Source organism: Madurella fahalii (assembly GCF_045866475.1).
Source record: "Madurella fahalii IFM 68171 DNA, scaffold_2, whole genome shotgun sequence".
Taxonomy (NCBI): Eukaryota; Fungi; Ascomycota; class Sordariomycetes; order Sordariales; genus Madurella; species Madurella fahalii.
Genome location: NW_027263972.1, coordinates 3,254,039 through 3,273,498, shown reverse-complemented (window position 1 = coordinate 3,273,498; position 19,460 = coordinate 3,254,039). Strand labels below are relative to the sequence as shown.

Sequence of the window (19,460 nt, the reverse complement as noted above, 5' to 3'; positions counted from 1 at the left end):
TCGCATCTACCTCAATGAACGCAGTAACGGACTTCCCCCTCAGTCCAAGCCAATAGCATTATGCGAGCGCCCCGGCTTCCTTCAGCATCCACCGACGCCGTTATGTCCTCCTGGTTATGCGAAGATTTGCGTGAAAACCACCCATCGCCAATCGTCAAAGTCCGTTATGTTTTCCCTTTCGTAGCATCATCTCTCCCAACTCCCGACCAGAAAACGAGCAGGCTAGGAGTCCAAATGCCGCCGCCGATAAAAAAAAAAAAAAGAAAAGAAAAGAAAAAGAAAAAAAAGATGAAGAAAAGGAAGGGAGAAAATCAATTCCAAATCTGCACCCATGAGTAGTCGTACAGACTCACCGACTTCATGTCAGATGAGCGGCCGATGTATATGCTTCGAAGGCATGAGTCCAATCACTGAGCAGCCGGCTGGGCCTCGCGCTGGTGGCGGAAACCACCATTTCCACCACGCCCGCCACGGTAGCCGCGGCCCCGACCGCCACGACCACGGCCACGCCCGCCACGGTAACTGCGGTAGCCTCCGTCGACGCTGCCCTGTCCAAAGGTCTCGATGTTCTTGCGCTGTTCCTCGCCGCGCCATTCGCGTCCACCGGGCTTCTGGCCGGCATTCTCCCTGTCTTTCATCTCGCTCGAGATGTTGTCGAAGAACGACTTGGACTTGTTGTACGCGGGCTCGACCGACGCAGCCGCGTCGGTTGCGGCTTCGGGCTTGGCCGCTTCTCCATTGGGCGCCTCGTTAAGCGGAGATGCGGCAATGGCCTCCTTGACAACGTCCTGTTTGTTGAACTTGGCGTTGGCCGAAGCGAAGTCGAAGTCAGCATCGGGAACCTCGACCTTGGCTGGACGAGGGCCGCGACCACGGCCGCCTCGGTTGCCTTGTCCGGTGCGCGCCGCTTCCATCCTCATTTCGTTGACTTTCTTAGTCAGGTTATCTACAGCACTTTCCGAGTGCGGGATGGTCGCCGAGGTGTCGAGCTTCGCCATGGCAACGGCGACGGCCTCTTTTGCAGCCTGAGTCGCATCCCGCAGCGCGGCAGCGGCAGCGGCCGCACTATTCTGTTCAGAAACCGATTTGGGCACGGCTTGAGGTTGCTGTGCAGCCTTGGCAGTGAGGGCAGCTGGTAGAGGCACCGCGGGAAGAATTTGAGTAGGGCGATTGCTCTTGGGCCCTGTCGGAATGGTTTTGGCCGGCTCCCGAGCAGCGGGGCCGTTGTTGGCCAGAGACGCAGCTGTCGCCTTGACTTCCTCCACCGTGGGCTTCGACTCGACTGGGGGGGGTGGCGCAGGCGCCTGCGCTGGCTGCTTCGATGCCTGGCTCAATGCCTTGGGCTCGGTGGGCGTCTTGTCGGCTTGCTGCGCGGGGGTCGCAGGCTTTTTGTCAGCAGCGGGTCCGATCGGAGCCGGCTTTTGTGTGGGCCCCTGATTGCTCGGCGTCTGGTTTGCCGACTGACGACCTTGTCCCGGAGCTCCAGGTGCGCCGGGAGCGCCGGGGGCACCGGGGGGGCCACCAGGTCCAGGAGGGTAGGCATAAGGGTTCCACGGACCCGGACCCATGGGTGGGAACTCTTGTCCGGGCGGAAACCATCCCGGGGGCGGGTACGGCATGCCACCGAATGGTCCGGGAGCCGGGCCGCCAGCGCGACCCCAACCTGCCATGTGGGGAGGGAAGTAACCGAATCCTGGCGCGCCGGGTGGTGGACCTTGTTGGTTCGCGGCACCGGGATGGCCGATGGGACCTTGGGCGCCTTGCGGTCCGGGCGGACCAGGCGGACCAGGCGGACCAGGCGGACCGGGGGCGACATTCCCCGGGCGGGGGCGAGCCTTGAGAGGTTGTCAGCAACTTCTCCACCAATACCGGGGATGGTTTTATATCGAAATGTATCATGGCCGTGTGATCAGAAGGAAGGCAACGGAAATCTCAACATTGTTTTGTTTGCGCATTTCAGACAAGGTAAAGTTTTACATCCGAAATATTTCATCATGCTGGGCCGAGCGGGGCAGGAGAGGGAGGACCGACTTACACCGACAATGGCAGGGTCGTTTGGCATGGCAGGAGGCTTGGTCTCTTTGACGGCCGGGCCTTCTTCGATCCTCAAGTCCTTGACATCTGTGCCGCGGAAGACGATATACTCGTAGAGATCAACCGAGGGCGGGACTTCTTCGTCAGGGTTCCCCTTCCGGCCCTCGGTGCCGAATGACCTCACATTCTCGAGGGAGACGGTCGAGTCATCCGAGTTGATGCTGTGGAGGGTGCCGACGTAGCTGGACACAATGGTTGTCAGCAGAGTCAGGCCGAAGAACACGGGCAATTGGTCACATACCGGATATCACTCCGCGATATGAGGGATATTCTGGATCTGCAGGGCACGGAGAGGTTAGCGCATGGACCGGCGCACGAGATAGCTGCTAGGCGGGCGCCTCGACGGACCCTAGAAATTCAGACATGGCGACGATGGAAGAATAACGTTTGCAACAGAAGGCAACGAGCTGGGGCGAACGCTTGATGGCGCAGAGACTGAACGGGGTATCAAAAGGAACAAGAGAGAATGAGGTAGGAATTAACCGTCGGTCTACGGGGGGAAGTGTAAGGCGTTAGGAGGTCGTATCTCCGAGCGCGCTGCGGAACATGGTTTGTGGTGGTTTTGTGCTTGTTGCGTTGGGGTGTTTGGAAAAGGGAATGGTGAGGGTGGAAAAGCACACAACCTATGAAAATTCAGCGGCTTCAGCCTCCCAGTTTCCACTTTCCTGCCACGCCTTTGCCCGCCATCGTGTTCAGTCCGTGCGCACAGGCCCACAGTTCCAGCACCGCCACCTATGGCGAGAGCCTTGCAAAGTCCCTAACCCTACGTCATGAAGACGTGAACAGGAGCGACATTTCATGTAATGACAAGATAGAGCTAGATTAAGCCTTTCTATATCGTTTTTATCCCCCAATTCCCATGTTGTACAACCCCAACATTGAAACTTTATTGTACTTTGTAAAGTCCACCAACGCCGTCGCATGCGCGAAGCAACCAAGCAACCAAACAATCCAAACTCCAGCAGCACTCTCGCCCTAAAACCCAGCACCCCCGCCCGGAAACAAATACTTGGGCAACCCACACAAGACGAACACCCGAACATGGCGATTAGACACTTAAAAGTTGCCCTTGAGCCCTCTTCTACCAACTACCAGCCCCTGTACCCTGAAAGAAATGGCTGACTGCTCTGGGTGCTGTAGTCCGAACGAATCGAGTAGACACTGTTCACACTGTTGTGGCTTGGCCGAGTTTGCACCTGCTGTGGCCAGTGCGATTGCTGTGCCCACTGCGTAAAGGTGTTCTGCTGGCCCATGGGCGGAGATTGCATGTGTGGTGGAGCAATGGGAGAGTACGCCGGAGGGGACGCGAAGCTGTGATAGTGCATCGGAGGCGGCGAGGTCGATGCGCTGAGCGGGCCCATTCCGGTCGGTGTCGAAACCAGCGTGACTCTGGATCCAACCGTGGATGCTCTGTAGCCTTCTCTGCCGCCATACAGTTTTCCCTCGTCCGGCTGCTTGAGCCGTTGTGTGCTCGTGCCCGTGTAGCCGGGGTTCCCTCCGCCGCCTCCGTGTTTCTCACCCCAGAACATGCACCCCGAGTCGGCCCATTCGTCAATAATGTCGGCAATGGTTTGGATGTGACCGTACGATGCAGGCAGATAACCCTTGGGGCGTTGCAGCGAGAGGAAGAGCCCGAAGATGGCGGCGATTAGGGAGATACCGGCAAAGTAGAAGATCTGGGGCAGATGCATGTTGACGCCAAGCTGGAACTGTAAGTTGATGGCAAGACCAAACATCCAGTGGACGCCCGACTTGAGGGCAAATAAGATGATGGTTTGCCATGCCGTGAAGGCGGCGAAAATTGAGTTGTAGTGGCCGTTTGTGCCCCTGGGCCCGATGAGCTCTCGGTACACCACCTCGTCTCGCGACAAGTTGACGATCAGCTCAGCGCAGTGCAGAGACAGAGTGACGATGGATTGGAACGCCGTAATGAGGAAGACACCCCCGACAGTCCCCGCCGCGCCGTTTGCGCTCCAACCGACATTGACGACTGAAGTCCCATCAGTGCATTGGCCGGTGGTGCAGTTGGAGTCGGTGCTGCCCGTGAAGATTGGGAGAAGTGACCAGGATCGGCCGAATACGCTGTTCCGGTTGCCCTTTAGGAGGTAGCCATAGATGCCACCGCCCCAGATGCCGCTCAGTATCGGCAGGATCCAGAGCAGAAGGAGGATCCATTTCACGTGAGGGTGGGCGGTAATCATGGGCTTCTGTCTCCGAGTCGCCCTGCAGCTCTTAGCGTCTTCCCCGGCTAGGTGAGCACCCATCATGCACCTCCCGATCCGCGGCTCGACACGGTGCCCGTCGTTCTCGTCAACGGTACATGCCCGGGCAACGTCGAGGGGGTTGGAGCTCCAGGTCGGTATGCTCGTCCCCACCAGCGTCCAATTCGTGATGACGGCCTGCAACAGAATCCCGGCACCAAATGTGACGAGCGCAGCCGTGTTCAAGTGAACGCCATTGGCGTCGGAACGGTCGTGGTCTTTGCCCAGGAGCCGGGCAAGCTCGGGGTTCAGGCTCAGGAAGATGAGCGATGTCGATCCGTAGACAAGGACGATGCCAATGAGATAGAGGGCATTTGGTATCGCACGATTGGGGCGGCTGTGCTTCGAAGCCGTGAGAAGACGGAGGTTCGAGTTGAAGTCGAGTTTGCCTTCCCTTTGTAACGACCACCGGAGGGAGCAAGCGTGGATGTAGCCCATGCTGTCATTGAGCAGGGTGACTATGCGAGCCCACGTCAGAATGCCCACGCAGGCGGATAGCAGACCTGATTGGAAGACTTACCGAAGATATTGAGTCCTAAGGGAAGCACTTCTCTCCATGTGTGAGAGAGGACCAGGTGCGGAGCGCTTCCGTCACGAACTTCCAGATACCAGCTGATGGCACCGGCAAGGAGAGCACCAACCCCGACAAACCAGCTCACGACCAGGCCAAACACGCACCACCGCCTGGTGAAGGCGCTGTCATCATACTTCTGCTTTGCCATGGCAGTGGTTGAGACTTCCCCACCCCTTTCCGATACGCGTGCTCACAAACCAGACGGGGAGAGCGCTCGGTGACTCGGGAGGGGTAAATGCGGAAGAGAGAGTTTACGCCGGACCGCATCTTGTGAAAACACAGAGGACGCCCAACGAGAGCCTCGCCGTCGTATGAAAGCGCCCATTGGAAGCATTGCAGGGGTATCTCCCAGCCTCGAGAGACTACACAGAACAGAGCCACAGCTCAGTGGAACTAGTGAACGCCACGCATGATCTGTCGGAGCGCTAAAGCATTCAGCTGGAAAATTTGGCCAGCTTGTGCTGCACCAGGCGACGAACCCGGCAACAAAGGCTGCTTGTTGATTTATGGATCAATGAAGGCAGAAGAGGTTTCTGCAGAAGGCCGCTCTCATCACATGATGGAGATGGGGGTGGCTTGGCGCGACGAAGCCTAGAATCTAGAGACCCGAGCAACCGCCAAATGAAAGCAGGAAGCTTGAGACCGGTCAATTTACGTGGCGCATCTGTCGCCGTATGCCGTTCGCCGTTTTGCTCTGGAGCTAATACTGTGTGATTGAGACGCGGTTGGGCGGTGACAAACAACTCTCTTGTGGAATTTACTACGTACAGTGCTGTAATATTATAAACTGGGCCCCACCCATCAACTTTCCAGTCTGACTCGAACGGCGAGCTTCAATGCTCCCATGAGGACAGTAATTCATCAGTTTGCAGAGCTTTTAGGCCCAAACCATAAAACTAAGAGCTTTTAACAAGGCTTAAAAAAAAGAGAACCACCACTGTCGACCATCGCCGTCTCGAGCCGAAAGGCCACCTTCATAGACGTGTTGCCCCTCACACGCCAAGCCAAGAAAGTGGCGGCCTCTCTTCTTGCTTGAGCCATCCACCCAACACCATGGCTAGCAGACAGTTGCGCAAGCTTCGAAAGCAGCAGGAGCTGCTCAGCCTCCAAAATGAGGCTGCTGAGAAGAGCGGAGACTCTGAGGATGAGCGCATCGCGGCCAAACCCCGCCCAAACATGTTTTCCGGTTTCGCCGCCCTAGGAAGCATGGACGACGGCGGGGATGACGATGATGAGGACCAAAAAAGTGACGAGGATGAGACACCGGCCCCTCAGCCGCCAAGTGTGCAGGAAGAGCCGAGCAAGAAGAGCAAGAAGCCCAAAAAGAAGAAGAAGAAGAAGGGAAAGCAGACCGAGTCACCAGCGCCAGCCGGAGACGAGCGGGAGTCCCACGATGACATTGACCGGGTGCTTGAAGAGCTCAAGCTGGGAGACCAGCGGCAGGGCGGTCCTGCCACGGGTACTTCTGCAGCAGGCAAACCTGCCGGTGATCTTAACGAGCTCCTGCGCATCAATTTCCAGCACCTCAAGGCCATGAACGAGATGCGCAGGCTCTTCGGGAAGGCCATGGACGTGGCCGAAGTTGAGGAGCGAACCCAGGAAGGTCGCCAGCGGGCTCTGCCCCAAGATATCGATCTCGAGACGTTTCTCAGCGCCAGGGCAGCGCATCCCAGCCAAGGACCTCAGGGCAACAAGGGCATGTTCGACACCATTCTCCGCACCAACCCCTTCATCGAAGGCAAGAAGACGTGGCCTCGGGGATCAGCTCAAGGGCTCAAGATGATCCGTGTCACAGAGAAAGCTAAGGACGAAGTCGAATTCGCCTTCGCTCACGACAAGAGCTACGATGAGCTCGAGGGCAGCTTCTTCGGCCTGGTCCAGATGTACGACCCCATGCAAATCGTCTACTTCCTGCACCGCTCCCCTTACCACATCTCGTCGCTCATTCAGGTGAGCAAGGTCGCCCGGCAAGATCGGAACTCTGCCCTGGCCGCCGACCTCATCGAGCGGGCCCTCTTCACATTCGGGAGAGCCACCCTCAGTGAGTTCCGCAAAAAACTGGAGAGCGGAACGGCGAGGATGGACTTTGCCCGGCCTGAAAACCGGCAGTTCTATCTCGCCGGCTACAACCTCATCCAGAACCTGGTCCTGAAGGCCACGTACCGCACGGCACTCGAATGGGCCAAGCTCTTCCTCAGCATCAACCACGACGACCCTTACGCCATGATCAACTGGATCCATGTCCTCGCCATCCGCGCGCGCGAGGCGCAATGGTTCATCGACTTTTGCAACTCGAGCCTCTTCAACACCCCGCAGACCACCACCTACACCTACATCCGACAGACCCTCCCGCTCGCCCATCTCCAGCTCGAGGACGTCGCCACGGCCAAATCCACCCTCATCCACGGCATGGAAACCCTCCCCTGGCTCTACTGCGCCCTCTTCTCCGCCCTCAACCTCGACACGCCCAGATCCCTCTGGGCCATCCAGCCGCGCGACCAGGACGAGGAGCTGCACGTGCAGCTGTACCTGCACACGGCCAAGGACCTGTGGAACACGCCGCAGGCCATCGCGCTCCTCAAAGAGGCCGGCGCCGAGGTGCCCAAGGCCGGCGACCTCCCCGCCGGCCCGCCCGTCTCCCTCGCCACGGCCCGCTTCGTCTACCTCGACAACACCCCCGCGCTCATGGCCGCCGTGCCCGGCCCGATGCTGCACGCCTCGCCCAACTTCGACTTTGACCCGCTGCCGCCGCGCCGCGCCGACAACGTCTTCTCGAGCGATACGCAGAAGCTGCCGTGGTCCACCACCGACGACGAGGCCGCGGCTTCGGCCCGCATGCTGGAGGTCGTCCGGTCCCGCGGCCCCGAAGAGCGGATGCAGACCGCCGCGCGGAGGCTGCTGAGGCAGTGGCGCCGGGAAGGCGGCGGTGCGTTGCTGGCCCGTGGCGCTGGCGGTGCTGCTGGGGAGGGGGGAAGTCAGGTGTTGGCGGAGGAGGTTAACGAGATCATGAGGAGGCTGGAGGCGGTGAGGGGGGAACGGAGACCTGGTGGTGGGAACGGGGAGGGTGATGGCGAAGGACAGGGAGAGGAGGGCGACGAGGGCGGGGAGAATAGGCAGACCGAACCGGGGCTGCTGGATTTCTTGTTTGGTATCATGAGGAGGACGCCGTGGACACCTGAGGGCGGTGGCCCGCCTACGGGAGAGCCTATGCCGGGCGGTTGGGACAATGAGGGGGAGGATGATTGGGGAGAGGATGAGTTTGAGGAGCCGGATGATTTTGGCGACGGACAAGGAGGGAATGACACTGGTGCTGAGAGGACTCCGGAGCTGTAGGAACGTTTCCTGTTGTTCCTCTTTCAGGTGTTGTTCACTAGCATTGAAAGGATGGCACGTGCCGATCGAGCAAGGTAAAAGTGAGTTTTTATTTTTTATTTTTTTTATTTTTTATTTTATTTTAAAGGCTTCTCAGGGGGGGGCCATTGTGAGCATCACCAGTCTTGGCAGGTGTTGCACGATGGCTCCACAAAAGGGAGCTTCCGCAACCGCCCTTCCCGCTCCGTCAAGACGGAGTGTCTTTGTCCGGAGAGGCTCGGCATTCGCTACGGGATGGCTTGGAAGGTCGCTGTTCCGGCTAGTTGCTTGAGCACGTTTCATGTTTGGGAGGTCAGCTTTGGTGGAGACGGCGCTTGTACTTTTGACAGCTGGGAATCAATCTGTTTCCCGCCTGAGTTCCGGTTCCAGTTGTGCTAGGTGGTGCGCAACACGGCTCGAGTCGTCTATCTGGAGGATAGTTTGTGTAAGGTAGCTTGTTTGAGTCCACGTGTCCGGGTAGATCGAGTCGGACCCCCCAGGAGACGCGATGCCCCGCAAGGTACAGTACCAGGAGGTACTTTTCAGCTCTTCAGAGACTGCCGAAAATAACACAAGATGGCGCAAACGAGACTCGGAGAGCACATTAATAATACAATGGCGCCTCACATCATTTTCGCCCTGGCTCGCTCCCGTCGTTAGCCTTCCACGGCGAAAGTGTCGCAACCGCAATCACGTTCCGCAATCTGGCCGCTTCGGTTGTTATAAAGCCCCTCCCCCGCTTCTCCTGAAATCGAGGGGCCCGCCCATCTCTTTGCCCCTCGCGCCGCCAGCTCAAACCAATATCCCACACATTCGAGCTCCCAAGCGCTGTTTCCGTCTAGGGCTCTTCTCAGAACATAAAGAGACATCCCCTCGCTTCACTTGCGTCCTTCGCGTCCGGAGAAGCTTCTACATTGCAACATCGCGCATCTCGGGAATTTCTCCCTCTTCGACAGCCGATTGTTATCGCCCCACCCACCATCCCATCACAATGGCCGACGTAACCGCCCCCATGCCCGCCGCCGTCCCCGCCGCCCCGGCGGCCGAGGGCGAGCACAAATACCTCTTCAACGTGTCCATGTCGTGCGGCGGCTGCTCCGGCGCCGTGGAGCGCGTACTGAAGAAGCTGGAGGGTGCGTCCTCCCCTGCATCCCTCGCCTCGACCCTCGTCCCTCCCAACATCCCAACCTACTGTCCCTTACGCTGTAAACCTCCCCGACGTTATATGACAATGTTTGAACTGACGGTTTCCCCGCAATGCTGGCGGCGGGAGCAAAAACAGGCGTCAAATCCTACCAGGTCTCGCTCAAGGACCAGACCGCCGAGGTCATCGCCGACGAGTCGCTCCCCTACGAGAAGGTCCTGCGGACGATCGCCAAGACGGGCAAGAAGGTGAACACGGGCGCGGCCGACGGCGTGGAGCAGAGCGTTGAGCTGCCGCCCGTCGAGTAGAGCGAGCGGGCTAGCCCCGTCTGGCCTGGTCGGGGATACTGGGTCGTCCAAGGGGTGACGGTTGTGGGTGGGCTGAGTTGGTCTCACCTATGTTGTGCGGTTTTGGGACTCTTTCTTAACATCTCTGGCTGGGTGATGGGTTGGAAGGCAGCGGGTTTCCTTTTTGTAGGATTATGCGGATAGATTAGGCTACTTGGTTCGGTCAGTGCCACTGTTAATTTGTTTGTTTGTTGGTGAATTGTGTCTGGCTATGGGTGGGTGAGAGTGAGTGGTTAAGAGTTGAGCTATCAAAGAGAGTGCAGAGAGCTTTAGATTCCAGCTCAGGAAAGAAAGCACTCGTCTGCTTCCAAAAAAACTTGGGCACTGGTTATGTGACTATGACACAGAATTTCAGTCAAGATCCCTCGAGGAAGCTGCCTTGGTTAAAAATTACTTCTGGGAATGACCTAGCTCAAGTAGGATAAGCTACAATAGCTACATGAGACGTAGAAAAAAAAACAAAAAAAAACCAAAAACCTTGAACCTCATGAGATCTACTCAGCCTGAGGGCACTATCCGTCTTGCCGTGACGACCTCGCAGCATGGCAGATGACGTGAGTTGCAGCGGGCTTATTCCCGCCGGTTAGAGGAGCCGACAACTTTAACCTGGTAACCAACCATGGCGGCTGCAATGTTGCTCCGCTTTTCCTTTTCTCGACGAGCAAATATTAGCCAGTGGGACGTGTAACCGATATTGGTTGCAAGTGCCGAGGAATTCGATGATCGGCTCTGGTTCTGGAATGCTGAGCTTGCTTCCACAGGACGTTCCATGGATCCAGGGGCTTTCTCAAATGAAGCCAGCTCCACAGTTGGTTGCCAGGGCCGTCTGAACATCTACGAGTAAGGTTTCTAGACTCTGGCCTTTTAATATGGCAGAGAAGGGAATGTAGGATGCAACCCAGGATTGGCAGACAAGGTCTCTGTTGTCTGTGATGAACCAACGACCCCCTAGCTGCCGCCTACATCCCGGTGCTACGATAACGCCGGACTGGCTATCAGGTCGCTCTTCTAACTAACTATTCGTGGTGCATGGTTATACTGCTAGCTCCTCATAGCATATGGCATATTCAGAGGAGGTCAGGCTAGGGTGCCGTGTTCTTGATCTGGTTGTCCTCGTCAACATAAATGGTCGAAAAGAAGCAGAACTGTATGCCAGTTGCGACGTCCTAGTACATGCACTGGGCCAAATGTCACGCAGCGCTCTGAGCTCAGCAAATATGCGAGGTATGACAGACGCAGTAGGGAGTATCGAGACAGCCCGAAGGCGTCAACAAACCATCGGAAATCTCCAGGAAGCCATTCGAGCCAGGGAAAGGGAGCTGAATGGTTAGGGACGGAGAAGCAGGTTTTGGAGAGCTTCGAGCGAGGCACTTGATGGAAAATGCGTCTCTGTTTTTCTATGGGGAGGCCGGTCCTCCTTCTGGCGGATTCTAGTAGTGTTGTAGCTTTTCCTCTTGCTCGGCCAACCGGCGAGTGAACTCGAGCTCCTTATTGGGCACGACCAATTGAATGTCCTCGAGGCACTGAGTGTAACGCCCCGAACTCTTGCATCGCCTCTGGACTTCTAACGCGAGCTCCCTGTTCTCGCTTCGTCCAAAGAACTGGGGGACGACCTCGTGTCCGGACGCTTCGAAGAGCTTTGGGTACAAGGCCTGATAAAAGATGGCGATCAACTGGGAGTGGTGCCGTGGTAACTCGGCGATGGGGAGTGCATTAGTGTTAGGCAAGTCGACGTCCCAATCCTCTGCGAGTTGGCGGCACATGCCTGAGATTCCGCTTTTATCTGCGATGACTCTGTAGACTTGGGTGAATTCCTCGTGGTACTCGTCCCCTGCTATACTCGGGAACTCACGTCCTGCGACCCAGAACGGCAGCGTGAACAGCTGACGGGGTATTGAGCCGGTCCACTCCCGATCAATAATAGCGAGAATGTTGAGCTCGTCGTCTACGATAATGTTAAGCCATCTCAGATCAAAGTGAGACAGCACAAATGGACACCCCTCCCAGTCGGCATTGACAAAGGCAAGGAGTTCTTTTCTAAGGTGCTCGAGGGCAAACACCTCGCACTGAGCCGTCCCGAAAGTCTGCTCGCTCATTGGCAACCGGTATGCCTCTGACACGGCGTTGAACCGATGGAGGATGAAGTCGGTGGCAGACTTAAAGGCTGCTCATGGGTCCCCCCTGGATCTGGCATCAAGGACCCCGGGGAGGGGAATTCGAGCTGACGCATTCGGGCGAGGATACCGATAGGTTTCGAATAAAGTGACTACGCCGTTCCCGAGTATCTTTAGCCAGGCGGCCAGCGTCGAGTGATTGGCCAGGCGCGTAATCGACGATAAGATATGCCTGAGGCCCTGTCTCGTGGACCCGGCTCGGGTCAGGGCTTCGCCTCGACCGAACGCGTGGGCTCGGGGTACGTGAATCGTGGTCTTGCTCTGGATGGACCTAAATGAGGAGCGGGTCAGCTCATTGCCAGGCCGCGCGTGCGTCGGAGGCATTTTCACCGCATCGTTGGTAACCTCACTCAGCAGCTTGGCCCGGGCGTCATGGACGGTGGGTTCAATGGGAATTCGTGTGATCCACTTCGTACCGTCCGGAAACTCAACAGAGAAGCAGGCATTGAAGCTACCGTTAGCCGAGTGGAAGATTCGGCAGGGCTTCGAGTTGTTGTGGCGGGATACAGGTTTACGGATAGCATCTTCGTCAATCTCGTCAATAAACTGCTTCTTGCGGCCTCTTGCTCATGCGTGGGAGGGCACGCATGCTGAGCCGCCGAGCTGCGAAGCCGGGTCTGAAAGACAGTAACCACAACCCCAAGGAAGGCCTTCTATGAGGGGACCAACCTGCCGAGTATGGCTGTAATCCACCATGTACGGGGAAGGTAGTCAGCGACCCTTCGGCATCCTTAAGAAGACGGGCAGCTAGCTGGCTTGTCACCCTTGCAGCTAAGCTAGCTGGAACTGTCGGTTGACGAAACACGTCATCTTGCGAGGCTGGTGAGTACTACTACGTAAGGTAAGATCACGCACCGGTAAGTGTTACCCGCTTGGCCTGCAGGGTTTCTTGGGTGAATCCGCCTAGGCGAATCCGTGCTACCTAATCAGCATGGGGGAATCTACCAAAACGGCATCTTCCGCCCGACGTCGGTGAACTCACTGATGAGGAAGTGAAAGAGCGAGGGTGTTGCAGCTGCAGGATCCGAACCGCAGTCGTGGTCCTCGGGCCCTTCTCCGATGTGGACATTTCTCTCGACGTCTCGACATCTCGATGTCCCGACGTCCTTTTGATCTCTGAAACGTTCATGACGTGCATTCCACGGCTGGTCGATGCTATGCCTCGCGTCCGGCTGCTGACTGCAGATCTAGGCCGTAATCTTTGCATCCACCGACACAGGCCCCCGGTGCATCCCCAGAGTGCAGAGTGATGAGTGATGCCACTCGGCGGCTAGAGAAATCCGAGTGGCCCCAATGACGGCCACGAAGGGAGATGAACAAGTTCGGCTCCGAGAAAGGGGACATCGTTATGAGACGGACCAGGATGTGCGGGCTTGATTGCACCCAGATCCAAGCCCTGCTCCGGTCTTCAGCGGCGGTTACCGGCTCTTCAGGCGATCCGTGCCCCATGACAGGATCCCGGCCCATGCACTGCATCTCCCCAACGGCTTCACTGGTGCTTGTTGCCACGGGGTGCTATGCGTCGCCCGATACGGGGCTTAGGTTGGAGGGAAAGTTCTGCATGCAACAGGCACCCCCGTTCGCTCGCCATGGTCTCAATGTTGCGTCAACAATGCATTAACCTTGAGTGCGCCGCACCTCACTCCTGGGCAGCCGCCAACAGAGGCTGGCTTGTGGCACAGTCTCCAGAATCCCATGTCTCGGGTGACCTCGACGACAAGACCTGCAGTTGTTGCCAGTCCTTGTGTTCCCGTTGAATCCCTCCGGGCAATCCAACAGAGAAGGGAAGGAAACATATACATAAAAATAAACATAACAAGAAAAAGAAAGAAATTGCGAGTTGAGAATTGCAGTCTCAGTCTGGGAACTCCTAGGCTCTCCGATTCCGCCTTCGACCTGGCACCCCAGATGCGGACCACGACCCGGTGGCTATGGAGTCGGCGCTCGAGAGCGGTGACCCGAAACCAAGAACGCCTTCCGTTGCGTCGACAGTTGTATTTGATGGTGCAGCTCGGTCGGGGGGCGTGAAGCGGCCGCGACCAGTCAAGTCGTGCATCGAATGTCGGTAAGATTGCAGTTGCTTGCCTCTTTTTGTGAATCGCCCAAGACTGATGCCGCAAAAAGCAAGCGCAAGTTGAAGTGTGACCGACAAAGACCATGTTCCCAGTGTCGAAGGTCGCGTAGACACTGCAGGTATGCCGACCAGGAGAACGGCGCTGGCTCTGAGGCTTCCGATGCCGAGACCGCCGACCGTCCTGGTAAACGTCCTCAGCAATTGGCGGGGACCCGCGATGGCGAATCCCATCGTCCATCCGCTCAGAGAGACGGCATAGAGCCGCCTCTGAAGCCTCAACCCGAGATTGAAGACATCTTGGCGCGCCTGGACCGCCTCGAGAGAATCGTTACGGAGAATGCTCACCACCACCACTCCCCCAACCCTCCCACGGATATCCGAAGTCGTCAGTTGAGAGGGAAGCTAGAGGCTCGAGGGACTAGAAAGTGTAGTATGGAATCCTGGCTTAATCTCGTAAGACACCGGCCGATTTTTAGTGGCCAGCGAGGAGAACTGACGAATTGCAGCTTGACCGGGGCAGCGCATTCTTGACCATGATGGCGAAGAGGGCCGGCTTCTTCCAGCTGCTTACCAGCCTCCGGCAGGCCCACCAGGCCCAGAGAAAAGAGCTCCAGAAGGCTCTAGAACCCATCACTGTCTTTGTCGACTCTATGATGCCCATCCAGAAGCGCATGGCCGACATCCTGCCACCTCGGCCCGTGTGCGACAGACTTATCCAGTTATACTTTGCCATGTCCGAAGGTCTATTCCGAATCATTCATATCCCGTCGTTCCAGCAAGAATATACGGATTATTGGGACGGCAAGGGCTGCAACGAGAGCTTTCTCCCGCGGCTGCTCTGCATGGTGTGCATCGCCGCTCGGCTCGGGACCGACTCAAGAGGGCTCGGCCACGACCGGTTCACCAGCGTCCATATCCCAACAGCTTGTGTTCTTGTTCGGCACTGGCTGGACGAACTTCGGAGGAAACACCTAGCCGAGCTGACAATGCTACAGACTGAGCTTCTCCTCCTCCATGCGCTAAAAACTATCCACCCCATGCATCAAGCCTCGTGGGCCGAGCTCGGCTATGTTGTCAGAATGGCAATGACTATGTCCCTCCAGCGTGACCCTTCCGAGCTCCCCGGCGTCACCGATTTCCAGGGAGAGTGCCGACGTCGACTATGGTTTACACTCGTGGAAATGGACCTGCATGTCTCTCTAACATGCAACCTCCCCTCGGCCGTCCGGCAAGGCGAATATACATGCGAACCCCCGGGCAACATCGACGATGCAGACCTCTCCCCCATCATGTCCGCATTGCCAGACTCGAAGCCCCTTGACCAGCTCACAACAAACCAACTCCAGGCTTACTGCGCCCGGACCCTGCCCGTCCGCATGGAAGCTGCCGTTCTTGCCGGCCAAATAGATGTCCTCCATGATCATACCGCCGTCATGGAAATAGGCGCAAAGCTAGAGTTGCTGCTTGACGATGTACGCCGCCAATTTCCATCGGGACGCGACGACTTATGTTTACCCATCAAGGAACGCCGCAATCGCGCGCAGCTGGATTTACACCTTCGCCGCCTGCTCATGGCACTCTACCGCCCGTTTGTCATGGGAGGTTCGTCAAACTGCCCGCCTCAGATTTCTCAGGGGTATCTGAGGTCATGCATGGCTATGCTCGCTACTTGCCTAGATAAGGATTGCAACTTCCGGCACACCGGCGCCGGCGCCGGCGCCGGCCTCGGCCCGGACCACGACCCACGCGTCTCCCCGGGCTATGACGGACTCGAGGGCATGTTTCATTCCGTGACGGCTAGCGAAATGGTGGATACTGCCTTGGGGGTGTGTTGGTATGCCAAGATGGCTCAGGAAACCGACGGGGTTAGAGATGCGCCATCTTCGAGCTGGGATGGCAACCAACACGAGGATGGGGAGGCCGAGGCAGTGAGGGAAGGACGATACCACCATTCCCGCCAACACAACCCCTATCATCCTTGGCCGGCACAGGCCATGGTCAACACGGTGGAAAGCGCCCTGGAGAAGGTGACCGGGCTTGTGGGCAGTTCCGAAGGAGATCTGAAGGATGTTGTGGCCTTGGCGATCGTGCTGGGGTATGTGCAGCCGGGTAGCGTGGAAAGGAAGATGCAGAAAAGCGATGGGTACGTGAGGCGGGTGATGGAGGTTTGTCTGAAGGGGGGTAAAGCGTTGCCGGTGTGTTTCGTTCTCTTTCTTTCTAGTCCCTGGCTGGCGTCGATTGGGAGTGTGGGACCGCTAACAGGGTTAACGACTAGACGGCGACCACAACGTCTGTGCATGGCCATGGCCTGGTCGATGGATGGGTCAAGGTTATAAGGGATATACACATAAATGGATCCAGGGCGAACGAAGTGAGTGCTAACCTTATTATTGTTGATGTCGTTCCGTCTGGCTAATGACGGTGACAGAGTCCAGACAAGCCGTTCGCTTGGGAGGACTTCTTCCACTTCTGGGATTCCCCCTCTATGAAGATGGATGCTGCTTAGGAGCGCCTAGGGCTCAACTCGGTGGCCCTAAGGATAACTGTTGACAGGCCATACCTATAGCAGCGAACAATAATTTCTTTCCAAAAACCCAGAAACCTTCAAGAGGCCGGCCCTAGGGTCCTCCGCTCCGCCTCCCTTAAACCTAAAACTTCATTCAAAAAATCTTATATAGTAAAATGGTGCAAAATCACACATCTGCACCCACATACCTATCAAAACAAGGCGGAGTGGAAAGGTGGCCCTCTGACCAGAGGGACCTTATTCCCTAGGGCGGTTTTTCCCAACTCAGTATTTGACAGCTGGATTAGACCATCATTGGCTAACAAAGACAGGATCTAGAGGTTGAGAAGGTACGAAGGATAATAGAGGCAGCGTAAAAAAAGGCACGCAATGCATTCAAGAAGTGGTAAGCACCGTTTGGCAGTGGTGTCTTAATGACTGAACAGAAAAAGTGGGGCGTGGCACGGGCAACGCACCCTCGATCTCTTCCGATCTTGTTCTCCTGGTTATTACTTGGCCGAGGTTTTGTCATTTGGCCGGTGAATTTAGTGACGGGGAGATAGCTTCACTCCTATCTTTGGTACTGGACATTTTGCGTAGGCCATGGATGACTGGGTAGACATACATATATACCTATCCTAGGGGAGACGGAATCGGCAGTGTTCACCAACGCAGGATATTACGTTGTAGGAAAGAATATTTTTTCCTTTCCTTTTTCTTTTCTATATTCGTTAAATGGTTACCACATACGGTGGATATCTAGCAACTCTTTCTCGGTGGAGTATCACGATTGATGGGTCCCCAGTACTATAAGAACCATCCTGAGAACTACCTCCTCTAACCCAACCCGAGGTTTGACTCACCGAGACTAATACCCCCGGTAGATAACCCCTGACTTATCCCATTACTTCAGATACTTCTTCAGGCCGCGCAGCCTCTCCTTCGCCTCTTCCAGCGCCTCATCCGGCTTGCAAACGGCAAACCGTAGGTAATCCTCGACGATGTGCGCCCTCTCGTCCGTGTAGAACTCGCTCGGCGGGATGGCCGCGACCCCGAGTTCCTGGATCAGGAACCAGGCGAGCTTGAAGTCCCGCGGGCGGCTGGCCACGTGCGGCGGGAAGGGATACCCCTCGGGGATCTGCACCTTGGCCAGGTTGACCATGACAAAATAGCCGCCCTCAGGTTCCGAGTAGGGAACGCCGAGCTCGTCCCAGACGGCGTTAAAGCGGGCCATCTTTGCCTGCATGTCGTTGATGCATTGATCCCAGAAACCTTGGGAGGAGGCTTGCTCAAAGCCTGATAAGGGGGGGGCCCAGTTAGTGGGAATGGGATTGAAGATGGATGGGATGTGGGGGACGTTACCGATGGCGCAGGCTTCTTGTAGTGGCGAGACGGAGGAATAGCAGATGCGGGTGTGTGCGGCGGAGACGTATTGGATTAGTGAAGGGGGCCCCATGAGCCAGCCTGTTTTGAGAGGAATTAGTTGGGTACTGCCGGGATGGGGGGGAAGGGCAACATACCGACGCGCCAGCCTGTGGCGTAAAAGTTCTTGCCGGCCGACCCGACGGTGAGGGTGATCTGCTCCACCTCGGGAGACAGCGTGGCGATGCGGGTAAAGGGGACGTAGTACAGGCGGTCGTAGACCTCGTCGGAAAGGATGATGATCTTGTGCTTGAGGCAGATGTCCGCTACCCTTTGCAACTCGTCACGGGAGAAGACCTTGCCGATGGGATTGTCTTGATTATGTTAGTGCAAGGGGTCAAGGGGGAATGCAAGGGCCAAACGAACGGGGCGTGTTGATGACGAGCATTTTGGTCCGGGGAGTGATGGCTCGCTCAAGCTCGTCAAAATCGATGGTCCATTCTCCGGCCGAGTGCGTCTTGGTGCCGCCATCCTTGGGGGGATGCATGGGCACGTAAACGATCTTGCCGCCGGGCATTTCGATGTTGCTGATGTACTGGTCGAAGAAGGGTTCAAAGATGATGACCTCGTCCCCCGGCTCGATAAATGCCATGAAGGCGCTCAGCATCCCTGCAGTTGGTCAGCGCCACGGGCGGGATCGAGGACGATTGCGTGGGAACAAACCCTCATTCGCCCCCGTCGTTATGGTGATCTCGGTCTCTGGATCCAGCTTCCGGCCCCAGTGTGGTGCATAGGCTTCCGAGATGGCCTTCCTTAGCCGTGGACGGCCCTTGGTGGGAGAGTACTGGTTGCACTCGACCCTGTTGAGGGCTTCCTTTGCGGCGTTCAAGATGAACTCGGGAGGGTTGTAACCGAAGAAGCCTTGGCCCATGTTGATGATGGGCTGCTTGGGCGAGGCCGCGGCGGCCTCGTTGATGACGCTCCTTGGCGAGCCGTGTTAGCCCATGGTCTTGAGACAAATTGCCATTAAACAAATGAGCGTACCAGACATCCTGTCGCCTGCCGGAAACGCGAGCAGCAGGCTTCAACTTCTCAGTCATGACAGGGCGGGTGCGATGAAGATATCTTCTGGCTGTGCTGGGCTTTGGTGCAATGCTCAATCGCCGAAGGAGGGGCGCGAGCGCAGTGGACGAAGTCATGAGTGAGGACTTTGCGAGTAATAAACAAGCCAATCAGCGGTCCATGGGAAAGATATAGTCAATTAACACTACTCCAATGTGGGGAGAGGCCAGGGCCTGCTCAGTAATGACCGCAGATGGGTGTGGTCCCTTCGTTCACACGAAGCACAGCTGAAGGCCTGTCCGTCATCGGCACGCGAAACTTGTTCCACTCGTCGCCCTACTTGTGGGTTCTTTCCGATGGCGGACAGCAAGCGCTGCAGTGGGCTTCAGGTGAGCCGTGCTTAGCCGCTAACTGCGCAGGGTATCAGATTCACATGCATAAATCCGAGTGCGGCCCCGATAAGCGAATACCAAGCGGCCTAGTCGATGATAGATGTTCTTTTACGGCCAAA

At 56.8% G+C, this 19,460-nt stretch overlaps 7 protein-coding genes across 7 annotated transcripts; 3 read left to right on the top strand and 4 right to left on the bottom strand.

Annotated features, from left to right (window-relative positions):
- Positions 1–407: 407 nt before the first annotated feature.
- On the bottom strand, positions 408–2,459 carry MFIFM68171_03724 (uncharacterized protein; the record flags this gene model as incomplete). Its single annotated transcript, XM_071059145.1, has 4 exons — positions 408–1,835; positions 2,036–2,276; positions 2,336–2,371; positions 2,443–2,459. The coding sequence occupies 4 exons, from the start codon at positions 2,457–2,459 to the stop codon at positions 408–410; spliced, it is 1,722 nt and encodes a 573-aa protein (XP_070915246.1).
- A 723-nt stretch (positions 2,460–3,182) lies between these two features.
- MFIFM68171_03723 (uncharacterized protein) lies at positions 3,183–5,077 on the bottom strand (the record flags this gene model as incomplete). The annotated part of the gene is made up of 2 exons (XM_071059144.1): positions 3,183–4,813; positions 4,876–5,077. 2 exons carry the CDS (start codon positions 5,075–5,077, stop codon positions 3,183–3,185), a joined length of 1,833 nt encoding a protein of 610 aa, XP_070915245.1.
- A 905-nt stretch (positions 5,078–5,982) lies between these two features.
- MFIFM68171_03722 (uncharacterized protein) lies at positions 5,983–8,262 on the top strand (the record flags this gene model as incomplete). The annotated part of the gene is made up of 1 exon (XM_071059143.1): positions 5,983–8,262. One exon carries the CDS (start codon positions 5,983–5,985, stop codon positions 8,260–8,262), a length of 2,280 nt encoding a protein of 759 aa, XP_070915244.1.
- A 1,009-nt stretch (positions 8,263–9,271) lies between these two features.
- ATX1 (Cytosolic copper metallochaperone) lies at positions 9,272–9,732 on the top strand (the record flags this gene model as incomplete). Its single annotated transcript, XM_071059142.1, has 2 exons — positions 9,272–9,413; positions 9,563–9,732. 2 exons carry the CDS (start codon positions 9,272–9,274, stop codon positions 9,730–9,732), a joined length of 312 nt encoding a protein of 103 aa, XP_070915243.1.
- A 1,469-nt stretch (positions 9,733–11,201) lies between these two features.
- MFIFM68171_03720 (uncharacterized protein) lies at positions 11,202–11,867 on the bottom strand (the record flags this gene model as incomplete). The annotated part of the gene is made up of 1 exon (XM_071059141.1): positions 11,202–11,867. One exon carries the CDS (start codon positions 11,865–11,867, stop codon positions 11,202–11,204), a length of 666 nt encoding a protein of 221 aa, XP_070915242.1.
- A 2,688-nt stretch (positions 11,868–14,555) lies between these two features.
- MFIFM68171_03719 (uncharacterized protein) lies at positions 14,556–16,525 on the top strand (the record flags this gene model as incomplete). Its single annotated transcript, XM_071059140.1, has 3 exons — positions 14,556–16,214; positions 16,295–16,390; positions 16,448–16,525. The coding sequence occupies 3 exons, from the start codon at positions 14,556–14,558 to the stop codon at positions 16,523–16,525; spliced, it is 1,833 nt and encodes a 610-aa protein (XP_070915241.1).
- A 904-nt stretch (positions 16,526–17,429) lies between these two features.
- On the bottom strand, positions 17,430–19,086 carry BNA3 (arylformamidase; the record flags this gene model as incomplete). Its single annotated transcript, XM_071059139.1, has 6 exons — positions 17,430–17,821; positions 17,888–17,989; positions 18,046–18,261; positions 18,314–18,556; positions 18,611–18,870; positions 18,932–19,086. 6 exons carry the CDS (start codon positions 19,084–19,086, stop codon positions 17,430–17,432), a joined length of 1,368 nt encoding a protein of 455 aa, XP_070915240.1.
- Positions 19,087–19,460: the final 374 nt, after the last annotated feature.